At 55.7% G+C, this 20,664-nt stretch overlaps 2 protein-coding genes and 1 long non-coding RNA gene across 12 annotated transcripts in view; 2 read left to right on the top strand and 1 right to left on the bottom strand.

Annotated features, from left to right (window-relative positions):
* The first annotated feature begins 1,392 nt into the window (after positions 1-1,392).
* On the top strand, positions 1,393-3,722 carry CNFN (cornifelin). Of its 2 annotated transcripts, XM_036896625.2 has the most exons (5): positions 1,498-1,541; positions 2,229-2,274; positions 2,730-2,840; positions 3,289-3,425; positions 3,521-3,722. In XM_036896625.2, exons 2-5 carry the CDS (start codon positions 2,238-2,240, stop codon positions 3,608-3,610), a joined length of 375 nt encoding a protein of 124 aa, XP_036752520.1. In that variant the 5' UTR covers positions 1,498-1,541; positions 2,229-2,237; the 3' UTR covers positions 3,611-3,722. The 2 variants fall into 2 exon arrangements, with proteins under 2 accessions (XP_036752521.1, XP_036752520.1); XM_036896626.2 differs by lacking the exon at positions 2,229-2,274 and having other exon boundaries at positions 1,393-1,541.
* Positions 3,723-8,612: 4,890 nt separating this feature from the next.
* MEGF8 (multiple EGF like domains 8) overlaps positions 8,613-20,664 on the bottom strand; it is a 37,480-nt gene continuing 25,428 nt past the window's right edge. For 3 of the 9 annotated variants that reach the window (XM_036896455.2, XM_036896457.2, XM_036896456.2), the window contains exons 33-42: positions 20,059-20,182; positions 19,713-19,926; positions 19,346-19,560; positions 15,820-16,027; positions 15,497-15,656; positions 14,919-15,111; positions 14,295-14,465; positions 14,072-14,202; positions 13,432-13,564; positions 8,613-11,384 (exon numbers count right to left, since the gene is read on the bottom strand). In XM_036896455.2, the coding sequence (XP_036752350.2) occupies positions 10,116-11,384; positions 13,432-13,564; positions 14,072-14,202; positions 14,295-14,465; positions 14,919-15,111; positions 15,497-15,656; positions 15,820-16,027; positions 19,346-19,560; positions 19,713-19,926; positions 20,059-20,182 (2,818 nt within the window). In that variant the 3' untranslated portion in view covers positions 8,613-10,115. Of the gene's footprint in view, positions 11,443-11,977; positions 12,747-13,431; positions 13,565-14,071; positions 14,203-14,294; positions 14,466-14,918; positions 15,112-15,496; positions 15,657-15,819; positions 16,028-19,345; positions 19,561-19,712; positions 19,927-20,058; positions 20,183-20,664 lie in introns of those variants that run through there. The other 6 variants (XM_057493596.1, XR_008994225.1, XM_057493594.1 and 3 more) reach the window with 6 other exon arrangements.
* LOC130681174 (uncharacterized) lies at positions 9,356-13,184 on the top strand. The gene is made up of 3 exons (XR_008994228.1): positions 9,356-9,420; positions 10,599-10,814; positions 12,953-13,184. It is a non-coding gene; the product is annotated as an uncharacterized LOC130681174 (long non-coding RNA).

Below are 20,664 nucleotides of genomic sequence, written 5' to 3'. Positions count from 1 at the left end.
ACTAGAGGTGGAGAGGGCAGACCCCCAAGATGCTCAGGCTCCAGGGTGGCTGCAGAGTGCTGCACACAGACTGAGGGCGACGACAGCAAGCCATCTGGGTGGTGCCAGGACACCAAGGCTTGGGTCCTGGAGTGTTGGATCAGGAAGTAGGGGGAAAGCTGGGATCCCAAGCCAACAGGGTGATCCACCTGACATCACCCCATACCAATACCCAGTGGAGTGACAACACTACCTTCTTTGCAGGTGACACCCCAATTTTCCAGTACCTCCTACATTTTTGGGGTGATACCTGTGCTGGGAACCCCACCCGGCTCAAACACTGCTTCCCTCACTGAGTCACCTCCAATCCCGCCAGGCCTGTTACGGGGACATTTTGGTGACTCAGGCAGCCAAGTCCCCAGCTCTTTCACTCCTCATGAACTGAGCAGTCAGGAATCCCAGGACCCCTCCTTCACTCAGCCTAACCCAAGAATCTGGACCCCAGCCCTCTCCTCCCTCCGACCCAGGAATCCGAGCCACCTCTCCCTCCTCTGTTAGGAACCAGAGTTCAGGCCCCCAGCCCCTTGTCCCTCAGACCCAAGAGTCCAGGCCCTGAGGCCTCTGCTCTGTCAGGACCCAGGAGTTCTGGACCACAACCATCTTCAGGAACTGAGGCTTCTCAGTTCCCAGCCTCCTCCCTTCCCAGTATGGAGGTGAGGTGAGGTATGTTTATTTACTTTGCTTCCAACATGAGTCACCCCAAAACACACTGCCCCACCATGTACCTGGTGGCCCTGCATGGGAGGGCAATGCACCCCCAACCTGGGGAAATAGGGGGTCTCCCTGAGGATGATGGGGGAGGTCGCCAAAAGGGAGCCCACACTGCACTCTCTCCTGCACCACCAGCCTTTCTCCTCTCCCACTTTCCCTTCCTCCAAGAGGCCGTGGTGGTAGCCGCCTCCACCTACCTGCCCCTCCACTTTTCCGCCTTTCTGTCTCTCTCCCCCAAATCTGTCTCCCCTTTTCTTGTTGTTTCTCTCCAGCTCTTTGTGCTTCTCTGTCTCTGTCTTATGTCTCCCTCTGTCTCTCTGAATCTCCTTCTCTCTCTCTTCCATCTGGTCCGCCCTTCTGTCTCTGTCCTCCATTCCCTCCCCGTTTCTCTGTGTCTCCCTCTCTTCTGGCCTCTGTACTTTGACGCAGCTGTTCCCCTTGCACCTCCCCTGCACCTTTTCTCTCCATCTCTTAGTCTCTCTGCCCACTCCCCATTCCGTCTCCACTCCCAGCTCCTCATCCTGGGACCCCCTTCCCCAAGATTTCCTGTCCTGTGAGGCCAGGCTAGAGGGGGCTGGGGGGGATGGGGGATAGAAAGGGAGGGAAGGGAAGTCCCCGGTGGGGGAAAGAGCATCAGCCAGACCGGCTTGGCTCCCTGGGCACCTCTGTCAGAGCCCCGCCCAGGGCCACATGGCCCGCCCAAATATAAGCAGCTCCTGGCCTGAGACTGAGAACTCAGTGCCCGCGTCACCCGCACCTCTGTCTCCATCATCACCATCACAGTCCTGCAGGTAGGAGCATCTGCTCGCAGCCCTCTGCTCTGAGGCGGGCGACTCTGCTCTATTATTCCTCCACTCGCTCCGCTTACATCTTTCTGTCTCCTTGCATATCTCTGTCTCTCTCTCTGGACATCCTGTCTTTCTTGATGGGCCCTGACTCCCCTTTCTCAACCTGAATGGCACTGGGTTGAATTTGGAAGTACTGGGGCCCAGCATCCCTTCAACTGACCCCGTTGGCCTAGGCCGTCAGATGTAGGGCATTTCTCTTCACCTCTCTGAGCCTCAGGGTTCTGCCTATGGAACGGCCTTGTAGAAGCTGCAGTGCTGGGCAGGTATGAGAGGCACTGGCAGCGTCTGTTTGGGCACCTGGCTCTGCTCTCTCTCCCTTTGTCTCTGACTCTGCCTCTCGGTCTTTCTATCCAGCTCTGCCTCTGATATGAGAAGGGTCCTCCAGGGTCTGTCGGGCAGCTGTACAGAGATGGGCGAGTTCCTCGCCCCCACCCCATACAGCCCTACTCCGTGTCTCTCCGAGCCACAGGCTGACTCGGCCTCTTTCTCCCCAGCTCCCTTCCCCCTGAGAACCCAGCCCCCAGCGCCCCTGCCCCTTGCCCTCCCCTACCCTAGTATCCAGCGTCCCTTGGACAGACTCTGCCACTGTCACCGCCGTCACCTCTGCCGTCCCCAACACCGCCTCCTCAGGCCAGCAAGATGCAGTTTGAGATGCACGACAACGTGAAAGGCAAAGGTGGGATCGCTGGATGGACCAGCAACTCTTCCAGTCCCCAGAACCTGGCCGCTTCCCTCCCCTGGGCACCCTGGCTTTGAAGACAGATGGCACCTGCTTGCATCCCAGAGGTCCCTGAAATGTGGGAACCCAGCACCCCTGGCTCAGATGTGGAAGAGGCAACAGCACGTCTTGGCCCCGTCCACACGGGGCGCCCACCTTTCCCCAGACGTGCAGGAGCCCCCACCCCCAGCTCAACCAGATGCGCAGGGGGCAGCGGCAACCGGGACAGCCTGGGGTGTCGATGCCCAGATGTGGAAGAAGGGAAAAGGGAGGCGCAGTGGTGTCCTCTCAGTGGGCGGCCTAATGGCCCCGCCCAGACTGCCCGGCAGAGGGAGGGGCGGCAGCGGGGCGGCAGCCGGTCGGCGGTCGGCGCGGTGAGGCTGCCCGCTGACCTCAGTCCCCCACCTCCGCAGCCATGTCCTACCCAGTGACCAGTCAGCCCCAGTGTGCCAGCAGCAGCTACCAGACCCAGCTCAGTGACTGGCACACCGGTCTCACGGACTGCTGCAATGACATGCCCGTCTGTGAGTGCCCACCGCTCCCTCTCTAGGCCCAGGGAAGGTGGAGGGGCGCGAGGTCACCTCCAACCCCGCCCAACGCCCTGCTAACCCCATTCCCCACTCTTCCTTGGACCCTGAATTCCCCTAGCCTCAACCCTTCCTCGGACCTCCAACACGCCCTGGGTTCCTGATCTCCCACCTTCCAACTTGCCCTCGCTTTGGGCAACTTCCCCCTGGCACCATTAACTTTCGTATTTGCGGCGCCAACTTCCCCTCCAGACCCTATCTGCCGACCTCTAAACAATGCCCTCCTGAGACCCTTAATTCCCTCTGGGACCTTCGCTTCCTCCAACACTCAATTCCCCCTCGGACCTCGACTTCGCTCCCGGGACCCTCCGCCTCTCCCCTCCCGGGGCGCAGCCGGCAGGTGGCGCGCGCGGCCCCCACCCTGACCTCCCGGCGCCCGCCCCAGGTCTGTGCGGCACTTTCGCTCCCCTGTGCCTCGCCTGCCGCATCTCCGATGACTTTGGAGAGTGCTGCTGCGCGCCCTACCTGCTCGGAGGCCTGAACTCCCTCCGCACCGGCATGCGCGAGCGCTACCACATCCAGGTGCGCACGGGCCCGGGCCCCGCGGGGGCCGGGGCTGGACACTGGCCCCCTAGGGTCCAGGTCGGGGGTCCTAACCTCTCTCTCCCCGCCTCCAGGGCTCTATCCCGCACGACTGGGCGGCCCTCACCTTTTGTTTGCCTTGCGCGCTCTGTCAGATGGCCCGGGAACTGAAGATCCGAGGGTAAAGAAGTGAGCCCCCACCCCACCGCTTTACACCCCTGCCACCCGGCCTCCTCTGCCTCCCCTCCGCCCTATCCCGCCGCCAGGATGCATCCACAATAAATACCTGAAAACCAACTCCGCCTACATCCTGTTGTGCCAGGGAAGCAATCTGGGTGGAGACGGAGGATTGGTGAGGGGGGTGGGGACACAGGTGAGGAAGGAGGATTTTCAGAGGAGTCGGATCCTTGACTGACCGGCTGTGTGTGACGTTGGCAAGTCTCTTCCCCCTCTAAGCAAGGGTGTCCTCTAACAACGCAAGACCAGTAACCACTTAGCTGCCTCCCTGAAGCTCTGCCCTGATCCCCAAAATAGGCAAAACCAGAAAGGCTGTCTTGGTAGAGCTCAGACACTCAAGTTCAAAGAAGAAATTTAGGTGAGTCCCCTGCCCATTCAGTACCTATGGACTTTTGACCTACGCACAATTCTAGTAGGTTTTGGGGACCTTTGCTCCAAAGCAGAGAACTGCCAGGTGTAAGGCTCTCCAGAGCTGAAAGGAATCCTTAAGGATCATCCAGTTCAACCCGCTCTCTCTATTACAAAAGCAACTAGTAGATTAGAAAATATTCTGGTCTCAGATATAAACCCACACATACGTGGTTGATTAATACACGATAAAGGAGCCATGGACATACAATGGGGAAATGACAGCCTCTTCAACAACTGGTGTTGGCAGAACTGGACAGCTACATGCAAGAGAATGAAACTGGATTATTGTCTAACTCCATACACAAAAGTAAACTCAAAATGGACCAAAGACCTGAATATAAGTCATGAAACCATAAAACTCATAGAAGAAAACATAGGCAAAATCTCTTGAATATAAACATGAGTAACTTTTTCCTAAACACATCTCCTTCGGCAAAGGAAACAAAAGCAAAAATCAACAAATGGGACTAGATCAAACTTAAAAGTTTCTGTACAGCAAAGGACACCATCAGCAGAACAAAAGGCATCCCACAGTATGGGAGAATATGTTCATAAACGACTTATCCAATAAGGGATTAAACATCCAACATACATGAAGAGCTCACACGCCTCAACACCCAAAAAGCAAATAACCCTATTAAAAAATGGGCAGAGGATCTGAACAGACACTTTCCAAAGAAGAAATTAAGATGACCAACAGGCACATGAAAAGATGCTCCACATCACAAATTAAAACCACAATGAGGTATCACCTCATGCCAGTTAGGATGGCCAACATCCAACAGACAACAAACAACAAATGCTGGCAAGGAGGCAGAAAAAGGGGAACCCTCCTATACTGCTGGTGGGAATGTAAATTTGTTCAACTGTTGTGGAAAGCAATATGGAGGTTCCTCAAAAAATTAAAAATAGAAATACCATTGAACCAGTAATTTCACTCCTAGGAATTTACTGGAAGAAAACAAGATCCCTGATTTTAAAAGACATATGCAACCCCTATGTTTATCGCAGCACTAGTTACTAAAAGCCAAGGTATGGAAACAACTCAGTAGATGAGTGGATAAAGAAGGTGTAGTACATATACACAATGGAATACTATTCAGCCATAAAAAAAGAAATCCTGCCATTTGCAACAACATGGATGGAGCTAGAGCATATTATGCTCAGTGAAATAAGCCAGGCAGAGAAAGACAAGTATCAAATGATTTCACTCATTTGTGGAGTATAAAAACAAAGAAAAACTGAAGGAACAAAACAGTATCAGACTCACATATTCCAAGAAGGGACTAGCGGTTACCAAAGGGGAGGGTTTGGGAAGGGTAGGTGGGGAGGGAGAAGGGGATTAAGGGGTACTATAATCCACGATCACAATGTAGGTAGATCACAGGGAGGGCAGTCCAGCACAGAGAACACAAGTAATGACTCTATAGCATTTTACTACACTGATGGCCAGTGACTGCAATGGGGTATGTGGGGTGGACTTGATAATATGAGTGAATGTTGAAACCACAATGTTGGTCATGTGAAACCTTCATAAAATTGTATATCAATGATACTTTAATACAAAAAAAAGTTCTGGTCTCAAATTTGGACAGACCTGGGACCCAAAATTGACTCTTGCCACTGACTAGCTGTGTTTTCTTAGCGAATTAATAAACCTTTAATTTAATTAATAAGCCTGTTTCCTCTTCTGAGAATAATGCCTAATATGTTACATGGCTACTGTGAAAGCAAGAAATGGAGCAGGTGGAAAGGCCAAAGAGTGAACTTAGTAAGCTGTTGTTAATATCATTATGTATTATAAGATCATAACTATTCTAATTATAATTTATTATTTGTATTATTTACTGTTCCTCTCAACCTGTGTACCCAGCCATTGAGCAATATCTTCCCCTGGAGTATCTAATAAGGCACCTCAGATCTAACATGGCTAACATTTAACTCCTGATTTCCCCCCAAACTGGCTTTTACCACAGTCTTGTCTCTGTGAGTAACAGCAAACCCCATCCTCCCAGCTGCTCAATCACTTTCTTTCTCACACAGTGTCCAATCCATCAACAAGTTCTGTGGCGTCTACTTTCAGAATACATCCAGAATCCCACTTCTTCCCCTGCCACCCCCACCCCCGACCTTGTTCCAACCACTCTCCTCTCCAGCCTGAACCAATTCAGCAGGCCCTCCCTGGGCTCCCTGCCTGTCCCATCCTTCAGTCTCCTTCCCAAAAGACGCCCTGTGAGCACCCGAGTTAGATCACATCCCTCCTGTGCTCAGAAACCTCTCATGGCTCCTCCTGCACAAAGTAAAAGTGAGAGTCCTTTCTGTGGCCCAATGGCCTGCACAATCTGCCTCTTGTTCCCTCTGTGATCTCGTCTCCTCCTTATTCCCACCACGCCAACCACAAGTCTCTTTGTTGTTTCTCTAAAATGCAAGGAACACTCCCACCTCAGGGCCTTTGCACTGGCTGCTCCCTCAAGTTGGAATTCTCTTCCCTCAAATGTCCCTGTGGCTTATTCCTTCACTTCTGCTCACATGTCATGGGATGAGAAGGGCCTTCCCTTCACCTTACATTAAATAGCAAGTACCAACCCCCCTCCCCTCCGTCACTGCCCCGTTTTTTGGTCATCTTCCAACATACCACATCAGTGACTTATTACCTGACTCCCTCCTGGGTTGTCAGCTCCCTGAGGGCAGGGACCTTGTTCGGCACCATGTCCCCAGATCCGGAACAGTGTGGGGCCCACTGTCAGTGGAGGTAATGAGTGTTCACAGGTAGTAGACATTGGCTTAAAGAAGGGAAGTAACTGTAGAGGGAATGTAGGGGTAGGGGGACAAAGTCAGAATCTGGGCTCACCTATTAATCTGTCCTGAGTTCTTAATCAAGACACTTAGCTTCTGAATCTGCAAAACAGGGGAAGGAGCCTGCACCTCCCAGGCATGATGCTGGGAAGGTTAGAACACATGCTAAGTCTCCAGCACAGTGCTGGAATGCTACAGGCCCTTGGTGACATCCCCCCTCCCCTATCCTGACACCCACAGGGTGTCAGAATCCAGGACCCTAGTGCCTGTGCTCCATGAGCTTCTGTCACCCTCCCTCAGCCTCTTGCATTCAGGCTTACGGATACCAGGGAGAGGAGCCAGCAGAGGTGCTGACATTCAGGGAGGAATACGTGCTTTGGGGCATTTATACACAAGCTTCTGCATAGTAGCAACAGGAGTTGGAGGGAGGGTGGCTCTGCATCCCATAGAAAAGGCCCAGGTGCAGTGCCAATGCTCTGCACTGGAAGGTAAAGTCAGCAGGTGGCAGCCAGGAAGAGAACTTTCCAGAGGGTCTGAGCATAACACGGAGTCTTGAAGAGCTGCCTTAGCACTCTCCTGGTCAGGCAGGACGAGCTCTCCGCTGGCCCCCAGACTCAGTGAGGCAGCCTGTCCCGCTGCTGGCTGGCTCCCAGTTGGGAAATCTTGCCTTATCCCCAACAGAAAGTGGCCAGTTTGAACACCTGCCCTAGTGCCCATTCTGTGTTGGGACCCCTCTCAGCTAGGTCAGCCTGCACTAAGGAAAGGGCTCCTTCCTCAGAAGGTGAAGAACCTAGGGGTCTGGTATGCAGAGTCAGAGACCTGGGTTCAAGTGGTAGCTGTCATTCAACAGCTAAGTGACATGTATGAACTTGTTTTCTCATCTGCAAAATGAGGATTACATGGTACCTACCTCATATGGTTGTTGGAAGGATTGAATGGAACCATAACATGGCAAATTCTCTAGCATGACTACTCAGTACATACAAGTTCACATTGTCCTGGAGGTTACATACTACCATCAGCTTATAAAGGCAAAACTCATGAGTGGGCAGAGTAATCCCTGAAAATCCTTTGAGCTACCCGTGCATCTGAAAACACTGTTATTCACGGACCACGCTGGAGCCCCACACACCCTCTAAATCCAATTCGTTGTGTTGTTGGCTTTATAAATAAACAGATGGAGCAGCCAGCTTGCACCTAGGGACTGAGGTGGACAGAAAGGTACACAGTCTAACACTCCTAGCAAGACTCCCATGCTTCACAAAGTTGACTAAGGGGACAGAGGTCTCCTGCTCCCACCTCCCATTCAGGGCTCTTGCTTGCCCAGGGCCCTGGCAGATAAAAGCTCCCGTGATCTTTTGGTTTAGGCCCTGAGTCACTCGGGTTAGAGAAAGCTCATCGCGCTGGGGCCTCCTTTGTCTCCATGCTGCCTGAACTCTCGTCAGGGGCCAGAATAAAACCCGAGCCTGGGAGTCAAACTGGGGTCTCCCTGCAATAGAGATCTGTGGGTCTAAGGCTGCACTGCCCTCGTTCCCCTTGGCTCGTCCTTCTGGGGAACAGGAGCTTCTGTAGTGGCACCACCCTCACCCCTGCCTAGGAGGGCAAGCCAGGAGCCAGGCCCAGGTCTAAAGGCTTGGAGGGGGCACCAAGATAAAGGCATTTATGCAGTCTGACTTATCCAGTGTTCACGTGCTGGTTCAGAGCCAAATCACACCACCTCCTTGCATGCAGATGGCACATGGACACAGTCTTCCTCAGGCTCTTTATTTGTCGCTTCAATTGCTCCCCACTCTTTCAGATGGCCTCTGATAGCACACATGGACGGGCCTTAGACTGAGGCCCCCAGCAGAGGGGAGGCCACGGGGCCCAAGGTCCAGAGCAGCAACTGGGAGACGGAAGGAGAGTCCCAAGTTCAAGATGGCCAGGATTGGGAGGGGAGTCCTCAAGGTGGTGGGGTCCTCCCCCGTGCCCCACCCACCGCACCTGGGGTGGCATCCCAGATAGTGGCTTTGCCTCCTTGTGCTCTGAGCTGGGTGACCCTGGGGCCAGGGAAGTCCACCTGAGCTGTGTCCCGCCAGCCTAGAGATGACAGCAGCAGCTTCCTGCTTTTGCCTGCCTGCCCCTGGGCTGCCTCTAATCAGCCGTGTCCCTCACCAGTACAGCGAATCCCCTGCACTCAGTTCCTTCTGCTGAAATACTCAGCAGCTTCTGTTCCCCTGGCTGGACATGACTGAAGAGATGGCTGAAGGGCAACTTAGGTCTAAAACTGGACTCCTGATCCTCCCCACAGGGTCCGGTCTGCCCCTGGAAATACACACCGCCACCCACCCACAGTTCAGACCACAAACTCGGGGTCATCCTGGATTCCTCCCCTCCCTCATGCCCACACCCACACCATCCTTACGTCCTCCCACACACTTCCCACCTCTGTCCCCAACTTCCCCTCTCACAGCCACCACCCTAATCCAGCTCTTATCTCTTGTTCCCAGCCGCCTCCCTTGCGCCCTCCAATCCATTCTCCACACCACAGCTGACTGACCTCTTAAAACAGGTATGGCAGATCCTGTCATTCTCCCTTATAAAACTGTCCAACGGCTCCCCACTGCCCTGAGAATAAAACCCCAAACCATCTGGGGCCCACGAGGCCCTGCATGACTGGCCCTGGCCAGTCCCCAACCTCATCTCCTCCTCACACTGGCCAGTTTTCTGATCTAATAAAATGAGCCGGACCCACCTCAGGGCCTTCGTGCTTGCAGGTCCCTCTGCTGGGAACCCAGCACCCCAGCTGCCCCCATGGCTCTTCCTCCACCTCTAAGCCTCCCTTCTTGGAATGCCTTGCTGACTTTACCCTGCAGTCCCCAGCAGCCACGTGCCATTGCTGTCTTGTGGCCCTTCTCCCCCAGCATTGTTCCTACTTGTCTAGGTGCATCCATGTGTGTGTACACGCATGTGTGCACACGTGATGATTGTTTCCCTTCACTAGAATCTAAGACCCATGAGATCGCGGACCTTGCCTGTCTTGATTCCTCCTTTGCTGGGTGCCATTGACAATGCCTGGCACATAGTAGGTATTCAATAAATAATTGTTGAATGCAGAATGAAGAAGGCCCTGTCTGGGGATCCCTGGGGGAAGAGCCAGGGGTCTTTGAGGATACAGAGTCCAGGGACCCTCAGGTGGACGGGCCCCAAGTCCAGGGCAGCCCCAGCAGGGGTCCTGGCTGCTGTGGCTGAGGACCCGGCAGTGGGTCAGAGGGACATGCTAGTGAGGTTGTCCTGGCTCAGCAGTCCCTTCCGGCCCGCACCGGCCCCATGCCCACTGCCCCCCACACCCCCACTGCCCCCACAGTATTCGTGCAGCCTGTGCCGCAGTGTGACAAGGGCTGACCCCAGGCAGGCACCATTGGGTGCATGGGGCCCACCAGGCAGCTGGAGCAGCAGTGTGGCCACACCAGCCATGCCATCTTCGGTGGGCTCGAGGGTGATAGGGCCAGCTCGCAGGCCGGCAGTGGTGGCAGGGATGGCCGGTGGACAGCAGCCCCCTCCCACAGGTCCCCAGGGCCCGCCAGCCCCTGTCAGCAGCAGAGGTGCCAAGAAGGGCTCAGAGCGGCGGAAGGTGGGTGGCGGGAGCCCAGCTGGCTTCCAGGCGGGGGCCGGGGCAGCAGGGTCTGGCGGGAAGCAGACAGTGACCTTAGCAAAGGGACGGCTGGCCATCTTGGTCATCTCTTGCAGGTGCCGGCGTTGTTCCTGCCGTTGGTCCAGGGCCTGCTTGGCCTTCCAGAGGAGCACGCAGAGAGAGAGGAAAAGGAAGAAGCAGGAGAAGAAGACAGAGAAGAAGACAAACAGGTCGATGTGAGCCTGGTCCTGCCGGAAGAAAAGTAGGCCCTGCGAGTCGGCTGAGCCATTGGCGCCGGGCCCACTCGGGTCTCCCACGCCTAGGAGCAACAGGTAGAAGCGGCTGGACTTGAGGGCGTGGTGCTCGTGTGGGTAGGTGATGACGAGCCGGTCCCGCACGCTGCGGACCACCAGCACTACCGATGGCTCTGTCACTGTCACGTAGGTGATCAGGCCCCGCGGCCACACCTCCCGCACCCGCGGCTCTGCTGGGGTGCCCGCCCCCCCCCCAGCCCCCGGTCCCCCCAGATCGCTGGCCCCACGGGGGCCGCCATCGGCAGGGGGTGGAGGTGGCGGGGGTGGGGGCGGTGGCTGGATATGCACAGTGTGGATGCCTGTGTCAGGGGCCACACGGACCACAAAGGTGTCATACGAGGTGGAGACATAGAGGTCCACAGCACCGAAGGTCACATCCAGAGTCAGACGGATGTCCACGTTGGTGAACTTGGGCTGCACACCAAAGAGGACAGTGCGGCCAGGGCCCAGAGCCCGGCGCTTGGGCTCATGGAAGCAGTTGGTCTGTGACATGGGGTCCAGGCAGCACTCCTGCTCCACGGAGATGAGGCGGTAGCACTGCTGGCCGCCCAGCGGGCTCCCATGGAATGACTCCCGGCACTTGGCACACTGTAGACAGGGTCGGGGTGGAGGCGGCCTTCAAGGCTGAGCTTAGTGCCCAGCCACCCTACACGCAGAACCGATATTCTCTATGTACTGGTAAGTAGCAGTCCCTGGGTTCCCTCTGTGCCCCAGCAGCTTCCTTGTGACCCCCCAAACACCCCAGACAGTATAGAAGCCACCAGGACCCTACACCCCAGCACCGCTGTCCCTGGTGTCATTGCCAGTGACTATAGCACCCTGATGCCGAGGCCTCTGGAACCCTGAGGCAGAGCCATAGAGTTCAGTTGAATCCTGGCTCTGCCTCACTAGCTGGCCTTAGACTGACAACTTAACCTTGCTGAACCTGAGATCTTCCTCTGTACACAGGTAGTAAACAGGGCTCCCTCATGGGGCTGCTGAAATCACAGGTGCAGTGCAGGGTGGACCCCTTGCCTGCAGGCTGTCCTGTTTTTGGATGGTTGATACATCCCACCTCAGGGCCTTTGCACTGGCTGATCCTCTGGCTGGATAGCTCTCCACCTGCCCACAAGCCCATGTCCACTTGTCTGGTATTCTCACTTTCATCAGGTCTTTCTTCAAGCATTACTTTCTCACTGAGGCTTCCTTGGCCACTACAGCTACTGTTTCCACACCCCAAAAAAAAGTTCGCCTTTTTCCTCCATGTTGCTCATTGCTAACACACTGTGTATCTGACTTATGCATCTGTTTGTTGCCGGACTCCTGTACAAATATGTAAATTCCCTGAGGACAGAACATTTTGCCTGTTCCCGATTGTGTCCCAGCACCTTGCACAGTGACTGGCATATAGTAGGTGCTCAGTAAATATGTGTGAGTGGGTGAATGGAGGGACCACTGCTGTTCTGATTCCTGTAGTACAGTGGTAACTGCTCAGGCTCTGGGATCAGACCAGGGTCAGTCCAGGCTCCAACCCAACTGCCTGTCTGACCTGGGATGGGACACGTACTGTCTCTGGGCCTCATTTTTTAGGTCCACAGATCACCAAGGTGCCAGCACAGCCCTGATGAGCTTTCCATATCTGCGCCTTCTCCACTGTTCTCCACACTGCAGTACCAGCTCAGTGTGGGCTCTCCTGACCTACCACAACCACTGCTGTCAGTATTAGAACCTAAACACATTGCTGTTTCAGAGCTGGAGGAGGAGGTCTGATTTAATCTTGGGGCTGTCTGTTTTGGCAAAGGCCAATGGGCTTTTTGATGATGCATCAAGAAAGCAAAAATTCTGGTCCAGGATGGGAATTTTAGTGATTGGTAAGGTTGAGCAAGTGGTCACCATTTGGGGTGGATGTTTCTGGAGCCTGGCAGGGGCGCAGATGTAGATGACTGAGGCAAGCAAGGGATTTTCTTTTCCCTGTGGAATCAGTAGATGGGTGGGTGGGGTCCTGGGACTATAACCCAAGTGGGGAACATAAGACATCCCCTGTGTGAATGGTGAGTCTGCATCATGGCAACCAACCAGTACAGGGGCTCCAGGAGCCCCCTGGCTGAAGAGAAGGGAAATGGACTCAAAGAGAATTTGAATCTGGGTATTAGTAATGATACGAGATCTCCTATTAGCCCTAGGTCATCAAAAGGCGGCTGCTCTTTTGGGGAAACCTGCCTGAGAATGAAGCCAACAGAGAGAAAACAGAGTCAAGATACAGAGAAAGACTCCTGATGACACTGGGTGAGCACCTGGATCCAGCCATTCCTGAAAGTAGACTCTGGACCTTAGTTTTGAGGTCCATTTTCTTTTCTGCTTAAGCTACTATGAGATGGTTTTCTAGCACTTACAGTCTTTACCTTGCAACTTTGTGACTCTCTGTAATGGAGTCTATCTCCTTACCAGTCTGAGAGCACCCCCCAGAGGTTAATTTCTGGGTCGCTAGTATCACTGCCCAGGGCCTGAAGCTGACTGGAGCTCAGGAACAGTCTATCAGGCTGATCTTGACCCCAAGAACCATGCTGTCGGTCCCTGACTGAACTGGGCTACCTCATCCCAGTTCTGACATCTTGGTGTGGGGCCCTTGGCCCATAATTTGCTTCTCCAGCCACACCTGGTACTTGTAGCAGTCTCGGCGGTCACTGGGGGAGCTGCCCTGGCAAGTGCCCGTCTCTGTGTTGTTCTGACATGGGCAGCCCGTCCCGTCCTGTTCATTACATGTATCTGCATGGCCATTACACTGGCATCTGAGGAAGGGGAACAAAAAGGAGGTCACAGAGCTCCCATAACCTACAGGGGCCCATGCTGAATGCAGCATATTTGAGTTCCAATCCGTGCAGGCCAGAATTGGAAACTGAGGCCCACAGAAATCAAGCCATTTGCCTAAGGCCACAGAACTGTTAAGTGGCATGGTCAGGATCTGACCCCAGGGTCGTAAGACTCCAGAGCCTACTGACCATACAGGAGACTCAGGAATAGGGCGACTGTCCCGAGGCCTCGTCCCTCAGTAGTACCGGTCTCTTTGCCCCCCATTTGCCATCAGGCTGCTCTGCAGCCTGCATTCAGCACTGGCCTCAGAGGCAAGGGATCTCCCATCGGAGTCCAGCTCATGGCCTCCAACAGCTGCCCCAGCCTGGGGGCTCCCTGGGGATTTCATCCTCTCCTGACTGAGGGCAGAGGACTGGGGAGGGAGGTCTGGCTCCCAGAACTATTCCTAGTGAGCAGGACAAGGGTCCCGGCCCCATTCCCCTTACTTGGTGCACTTCCCATCCAGGAGGAAGTAACCATGGAGGCAGCTCTCGCATTTGTCTCCATAGCTGTTATTCTGACAGTTCACACAGACGGCTTCGTCTTCACTAGGACCCTCTGTCACCCAGTTTTCGATCTGGCCAAGGAAGGAAAGGGTGATCACAAAAAGGCAAACACCAGCCTCCTCCTCCCTAAGACCCAGGCGTCTAGGCCCCCATACTCTTTCACCTCCTCCGGATCCAGTGAGTACTTCTCCGGCTCCCTCCTGGCCATTTCAAGCTCCTTCCTGGAGACGCAGACGTGGCTATTGCCACGACAGAAGGCATGGCAGGGCCGGCAGGTCCCACCCCCCACGGCTGAACCCACAAACAGTGGGAGGCACTGCTCGCAGTGGCTGCCCTGGAAACCGGGGACAGGGCGGTCAGAGGGGCAGAGCACAGGAGTGGGAGGAGCAGGTTGAGTGCCACAGAGGGCAGCAGTGGCTCGGGCACTCGGTCTGGGCGATCCCCGCCTGTCTGGTTTAGCCCTCTGCCTTCACTTGCACACCTCCAGTGATGAGGGGCTCTTCCCTCCAGCCCAAAGTGTAGCATTCAGAAAGCCCTTCCCTATCCTCTCCCAATTTTCCACGAGCTATGCTCCCTGGCCAAGCGTCACCTCTGTCCCCTACTCCAGGGCAGCCCCTCTTGATAAAAACCCAGATGTGCACCCGAAGTCCTCCAACACCCCCTGGGTAGGACTATGCCATCTCCTCCCTGTGCCTCGCTTATCAGGGCATGGAACGAGGCTGCAGATGCTGGAGTGTGGGCTGGAGACCTAGTCCCAGGTCAGGGTCTGAGGCCTTGGGCGGCCCACCTTGGTGTGGTTGCGGCAAAGCAGGCAGTGGTCACGGGCCCCAACACCGGCGCACTCGCTGTGGCGGTTGCAGCGACACTCTGTGGAGCAGTTGCGGCCAACAAAGCCAAAGTGGCAGCGGCAATGGTCGGGCTCCACACACGAGCCGTTCACGCAGCCCTGGGCGCACACGGGGCGGCATAGGCCCGTGATGCTGCAGGGGTGGGGCAGGGTCAGGGCAGGGTAGCAGCCAATCCCTCCCGAGGTGCCCGGCATCCTCGCAGCTCCGGCTGAGCCCACCGCCCACCACCCCACGCTTCTCAGCTGCTCGCTCCTCCCTGTCTGCCCCATCCATCTCCCCGGATTCTGCCCCATCTCCTTCGGGGGCCGCCGCCACCCTCCCTCCCCGGGGCACCCTGAGAAACTCACCAGCCCCACCCTCCAGGGCTCACCGCTCACCCACAGGCCCCCTGGGCTCAATCCCATGCCCTCACAGTCCATCCTGCTCTGGCACATGCCTCACCCTGTACTGCTGCCCATGTGCCCAGTCCGCCTGGGCGCCACCCCAAGCCCGCCCACCCGCCTGGCCTGCAGCCCACTTGTCCATGGTGTAGCCCGCCTTGCAGCTGCACTCGTAGCCACGTGGCCGGTCACGGCAGTCCTGTGTATCGTTGCAGTCGTGGTGCCCATTGGAACACTCGTCCTCAGGGGGGCAGGACAGGAAGGCCCAGGAAGCCCCAGGTCGTCCACATGTCAGCCCTGGCACGTGGAGATGGGGCTTCACCTGGGGCGCCTCTGCACCACCCCAACCACCCAGGCCCTGCCCCTGCTTCCCCTGAGCTCCCCCCTAGAACAGCCCCAAGCACCCCATGTTCTCTACCAGACCCAGCTAAGGGTCAGCCCACTCTCAAACCCATCTCACCATCACGGGGGCCACTGAGTCCACCCTCCAGGCAGCGGCCACCCCCATCCTGGCCCCCCCAGGCACACCAGCCACAGTGGGGGCGCCGCAGACACAGGGCACACTGGGTTGCCTGAGCACAGCCCAGGGAGCAGCTCTCGGGCCCACGGAGCAGCCGCCCACAGCCTCCAGCCATACATCGCAGAGGCAGGTAGGAGGGGCTCAGACACTGCATGGGAAGAAAAACGGGAAATGGGGCAGGAGTGGGGCAAGAAAGGAAGAGAAAGAGAGTCAAGCAGACACATCTGGGTTATGTTCCTGGGCTGCATCCCCTTCTTGGAGCTCTCGTCCCTCCCTGGCCACAGCTGGTGGACCAAAGTGGACACCAGCCGAGGTAATCACATTCTTCCTCTCAAGCAGTTGTAACTAGAAGTCCAGCCTGGAAGTCAGGTTAGGAACGTCCTTGAAACTAGAAGATCGTGGAAATCAGGGCTGGCAGGGCCTCGTGGATGAGCAAAGGACAGCAGAGAAAGAGAGCAGAGAGGCAGGAAAAGCGCAGATGCAGAAGGAAGCAGAGATGCAGACCACAGACCCAAAGACAGGGGGAGAGGCAGCTTTCCAGGCCACCATTGATCACGTCCCGGGACCCAGACGAGGTGCACACCAAGGTTCAGACTCTTGGGAACTTACCTCCATGTGTAAGAGCATTTTATTTACTGCTTGGGCTTAAGTGAAGTCAAGCGATTAGTCTGGGTTGGCTATCTGAAAGCACTCAGGACAAAGCAAAGTGACCAAGCTACCCTGACTATATAACATGCCTTGGTAACTGGGGCCCACAGAGGGTTACAGCTGCCAAAGAGCTCAGCCTTCCTTAACTGCCAGAGCCAAATTCTCTGCCAGGCGAGGCTTCCAGATCTAAATTGAATGCACCCCTTGGCAGATGGCAGGACAATCTGGGAGGGGGCAGAGAGAGGCCCAAGTCTCGGCACAGTGCTTTCTGCTGTGTCCCCCTCGTGGCCAAATTCGCTGCTGCCCAACACCATGAGCTGCACGTCCTGTGTTCCAGGAAGAGATGCATGAATGCAGGTGCCGAGAGCAGGGCCCAAGCTCTTCTGTACCAAAGAGCCTGGCATGAGGAAGATGCTCAATAGAGAATTTAGTGGAGGGAGGGATGAAAGAAGCCAGCCAGCCAGGGAAGAGAGTACTCAGTTGTCCACACCAGCCTCTGAAGCCAAAGTCATTCAAAAGAACAATGCTGGATGGCCAAAATATGGCTGCCCTTGAGCCAAATCATCAGGGATCTGGCCTGTACATTTGTTTTGTTAGATCTGTGCCATGGTGGTTTTAAAAAGCCTGAGCCAACACTTTAAACCTAGGAGATTTCACAGAAATGAGATCTGGCAGAAGTGCTCTCAAGTTCATGGGCAGCATCAATTCTGTCCCCCATTCATCGGAGGCTCCACTCCCTCCTGCCTCCCTCCTGAGATGCCAGGAAAGCCTGGCAGACACAGAGGGTTTGGAGGAGCAGGTGTGCCAACAGGCGCTCTGGTTTTGCCTTCTGCTCCCTGGAATCCCCACAAGGACAATAATGGGAATCTCAGTATTTGGGGAGAATGCGTATCACTAGAAGGACCCAAGGCTCAAGGATGAGAGGCCTCCGCCTGTTAGAGACTGACAGCAGGCTCACACTGACAGCCCCCTAGGGGCACACCCTCCCACCCCACTGTGGTGACCCTCTAGGCGTGACTCCTACAGGGGAGTGGAACCTGGGGCCCTACTGAGTTTTTACTGAAGAGCAGGCACTGCTCTATGCCCCAAATACCTTTAATTTGTACGACCTGCCTGTGGGATGGTTTGGGGTAACACAAGAACATATTGTTCCTGGCACAGAGCTACTAAAAGGCTAGGGATATCCTGAGTGATGGGAACGCATTTTGTTATTCATTAAGGCATGGCTTTCACACCTGAGTTTATGTTAATGAGATGCTGTGGGGAGGGGTCTCCAGAAAGACCAGTGATTCCAGCCCCACCCACCCACCTGGGGTAGGTGTGGAGAGTGAACTGTTAAAACTCTTGACAGATGAGAGCTCCAGGTTGGGAGGGTGGCCAGCCCCGACAGGGCAGGGGAGGCTCTGCCCACCCCCATCTCCTGCCCTATTCTTATCTTCCATCTGGCTGACTGAGCCATATCCTTTATGATGAACTGGTATTAGTAAGTACATGTTTCTCTCAGTTCTGTGAGCCCTTCTAGCAAATTACTGAACCTGCAGAGGGTGAGGTGGGAACCCCTGATTTATAGGGGGCCAGTCAGAAGTACGGGTGGCCTGGATTTGTGACTGGTGTCTGAAGTGGGGGCAGTCTCGTGGGACTGAGCCCTTGAACCTGTGGCATCTGACGCTAACTCCAGGTAGATAGTGTTGGAAGTGAATGGAATTGCCAGGAAAACACCTGATGGAATCTACTGATATCATACCTGTTTTATGTGAGAGGCTCGTGGATTGTGAGATGGTTAGTAGGTACATCTCAATAGTCTTGCACAATAAAGGAGGATGAGGAGTGGCCATCAGTGAGAATCAGAGACTCAGAACTCTGGCCCAGTGACACTGCTTCCAGATGGGACAGAAGGAGGTCAATCTTCCTCATCTCCCAATGACATGGGATTGTGGGGATGAATGCCTTGGGTCTGCCACTGGGATGGCTACATCATGCTGGGCAGATGCATCTTTGGAACAGACTGTACCGGGCAGTCAAGGGCAGACTGTCCCTGGCACACACAACGCCTCCCAGACCATGCCCACCTTCAGAAATTACCTCTCCACCTCACGGCCATAGACAAGGGGTGGGTCTCAATCGCCATGTCAGGACCATGTGCTCCTACCCCTCCCTGGCCATGTCTCACTGGACCAAGGCTGGACACCTAACTCGTGAGCTGAGCTGAAGTCTCTCCTTGAGAACGTGAGCTAACCGAAGACCACAAAGGTAACTGTGGTCTCTGGAACTAGGAAGTCACAGACTAAGGGTCAAGGGATGCCACCTGAGGCCGTGTGTGTTGATGATCGAGCTGAAAAAACTGGAGGCAGGAGGTGCGCGGGGCAACAGCTGAGACTGGAGGCCTTGTGGACCAAGGATGGGCCAGCGGTACTTCCCGCCCTCACGTTACATCAAATACCCCCAGCTCCGTACAGTAAAATCAGCTCAAGTGGGTTTCTGTTTCTTAAAACGCAAAGTTACAAAAGCAGAGAGAGAAAAAGGTTTGGAAGGGAAGGGGAGGCAATATTAAAAGACATGGGATGGAGTGGAGAGAGCATGAACAAGAAGTGGAGAGACAGAGGGGCTGCCAGGCTGGTGGGTGGCAGAGAAGTGCAGCAAGAAAATGAGACAGGCAAGGAGGGGGGAGGGAGGAGAGAGATGTTATGGGGTGAGAAGAGAAAGCGGAGGAGAGAGGAAGCACAGTCGTGGGACCAGGGCTAGAGGAATGGAGAAGGAGGGGAAGAGGGTTGGTATGGGTCAGAGGAGGGCCACCCGGACACCCGGTTTGGTGCAGTACCTGTTGGAGGCTGCTGCTCCAGACACAGTGCTGCCAGCCCCCATCTGCACCCTTGGAGTCCAGGCAGGAGGTGCAGTTGGGCAGGAGGTGACAGGGGGTGGGACATGGCAGTGGGGGCGATGATTCCACTGGCATTGGGGATACATTCAGTAGAGAATGGCTGAAGCACGTCCAGTCATAGGTGGGCTGCACTGAGAGGATGCGGCGGGTCTCCCCTGGGGCCAGCGGCACAGGGATTAGAAGCTGCTCACACGCCTGGTCCCCAGGCCCCTCCCCTCCTCCTCCCTCAAAAAAGGCCCCAGCCGCTCCCTTGCTCGGACCCAGGAGTCCAGGCCCCCAGACCCAGGAACCATGCCTAGACACTCACCTGTCCTCTTGAACTGCCGAGTCCACATGCACTTGCCCTCCCGCGTGCACTGCTCACAGTCGGCAGCCCCGCACACGGCTTCTGAGCAGTTCCCAGCCCAGAAGACCTCTCTCTGGTTGATCCGACAGTCATTCTCCGACGTGCACGACCCATTGCGCCCAATGCAGGCACCCTCTGGGCAGTTGGTACACCACTTACAGCGGGGGGCAGATGCCTGGCAAGGGAATACGGGCTCGGTGGGGTTCACGAGGCCTGCAGCATCCCTCCTGCCCCAGCTCTTCCCACTCAATCCTAGCAGAAGAGCTCCGCAGTTCCTGTACCCACTTCCTGGTCCCCCACTATTCACCTCGCCATCTCCAGGCTGCAGGGTCCGGGGATGGCGGGCCAGGCACTCACTGCAGGTCCGGAGACGTCGACATTCCTCAGGCAACTGAGGCATTGGGGAGCAGGGGGGCACCCCACAGCCCAGACTGGGGAAGCATAAGGCCTGGCTCATCACTCTTGGCCAGGTCCCATCCTTCCTCCTCCCGCCCTCACCTTTGCCTGGTGCCTCCTGGACATTGTCTGCAGACTCCCAAATGCAGCCCAAACTGGTCTCAGCACAGGTCCCACAAACCTGCTCCCCCCACCCTGCTCAGTGATTGTCCCACACCCATCTTAACCCAAGCCAGAGACACTGGACAACACCCCTCATCCTTCTGCCCCTCCAGCCACCAAGGCCATCCCCTCCTCTCCACCCAGCAGCTCTTTGCCCACTTCAGCCTCTTCCTCACACTCAGACTCCTACCTGGTCTCCACCCACAGCCTCCCCTCACAACTCCCTCCCTCCCAAAAGTCCCAGGGGCTTTTGCCCAGGCCCAAATGCCCTCTGCTCTCAAACCCTCCTGGCTCCCATCACCCACAGCAGCGGTCCCAGATCTCTCACCCAAAATCCTTGAAGGAGCACGTGTTT

Source organism: Manis pentadactyla, chromosome 15 (assembly GCF_030020395.1).
Source record: "Manis pentadactyla isolate mManPen7 chromosome 15, mManPen7.hap1, whole genome shotgun sequence".
In the NCBI taxonomy this organism is placed as follows: domain Eukaryota; kingdom Metazoa; phylum Chordata; class Mammalia; order Pholidota; family Manidae; genus Manis; species Manis pentadactyla.
This window is presented reverse-complemented; position numbering and strand designations above follow the sequence as displayed.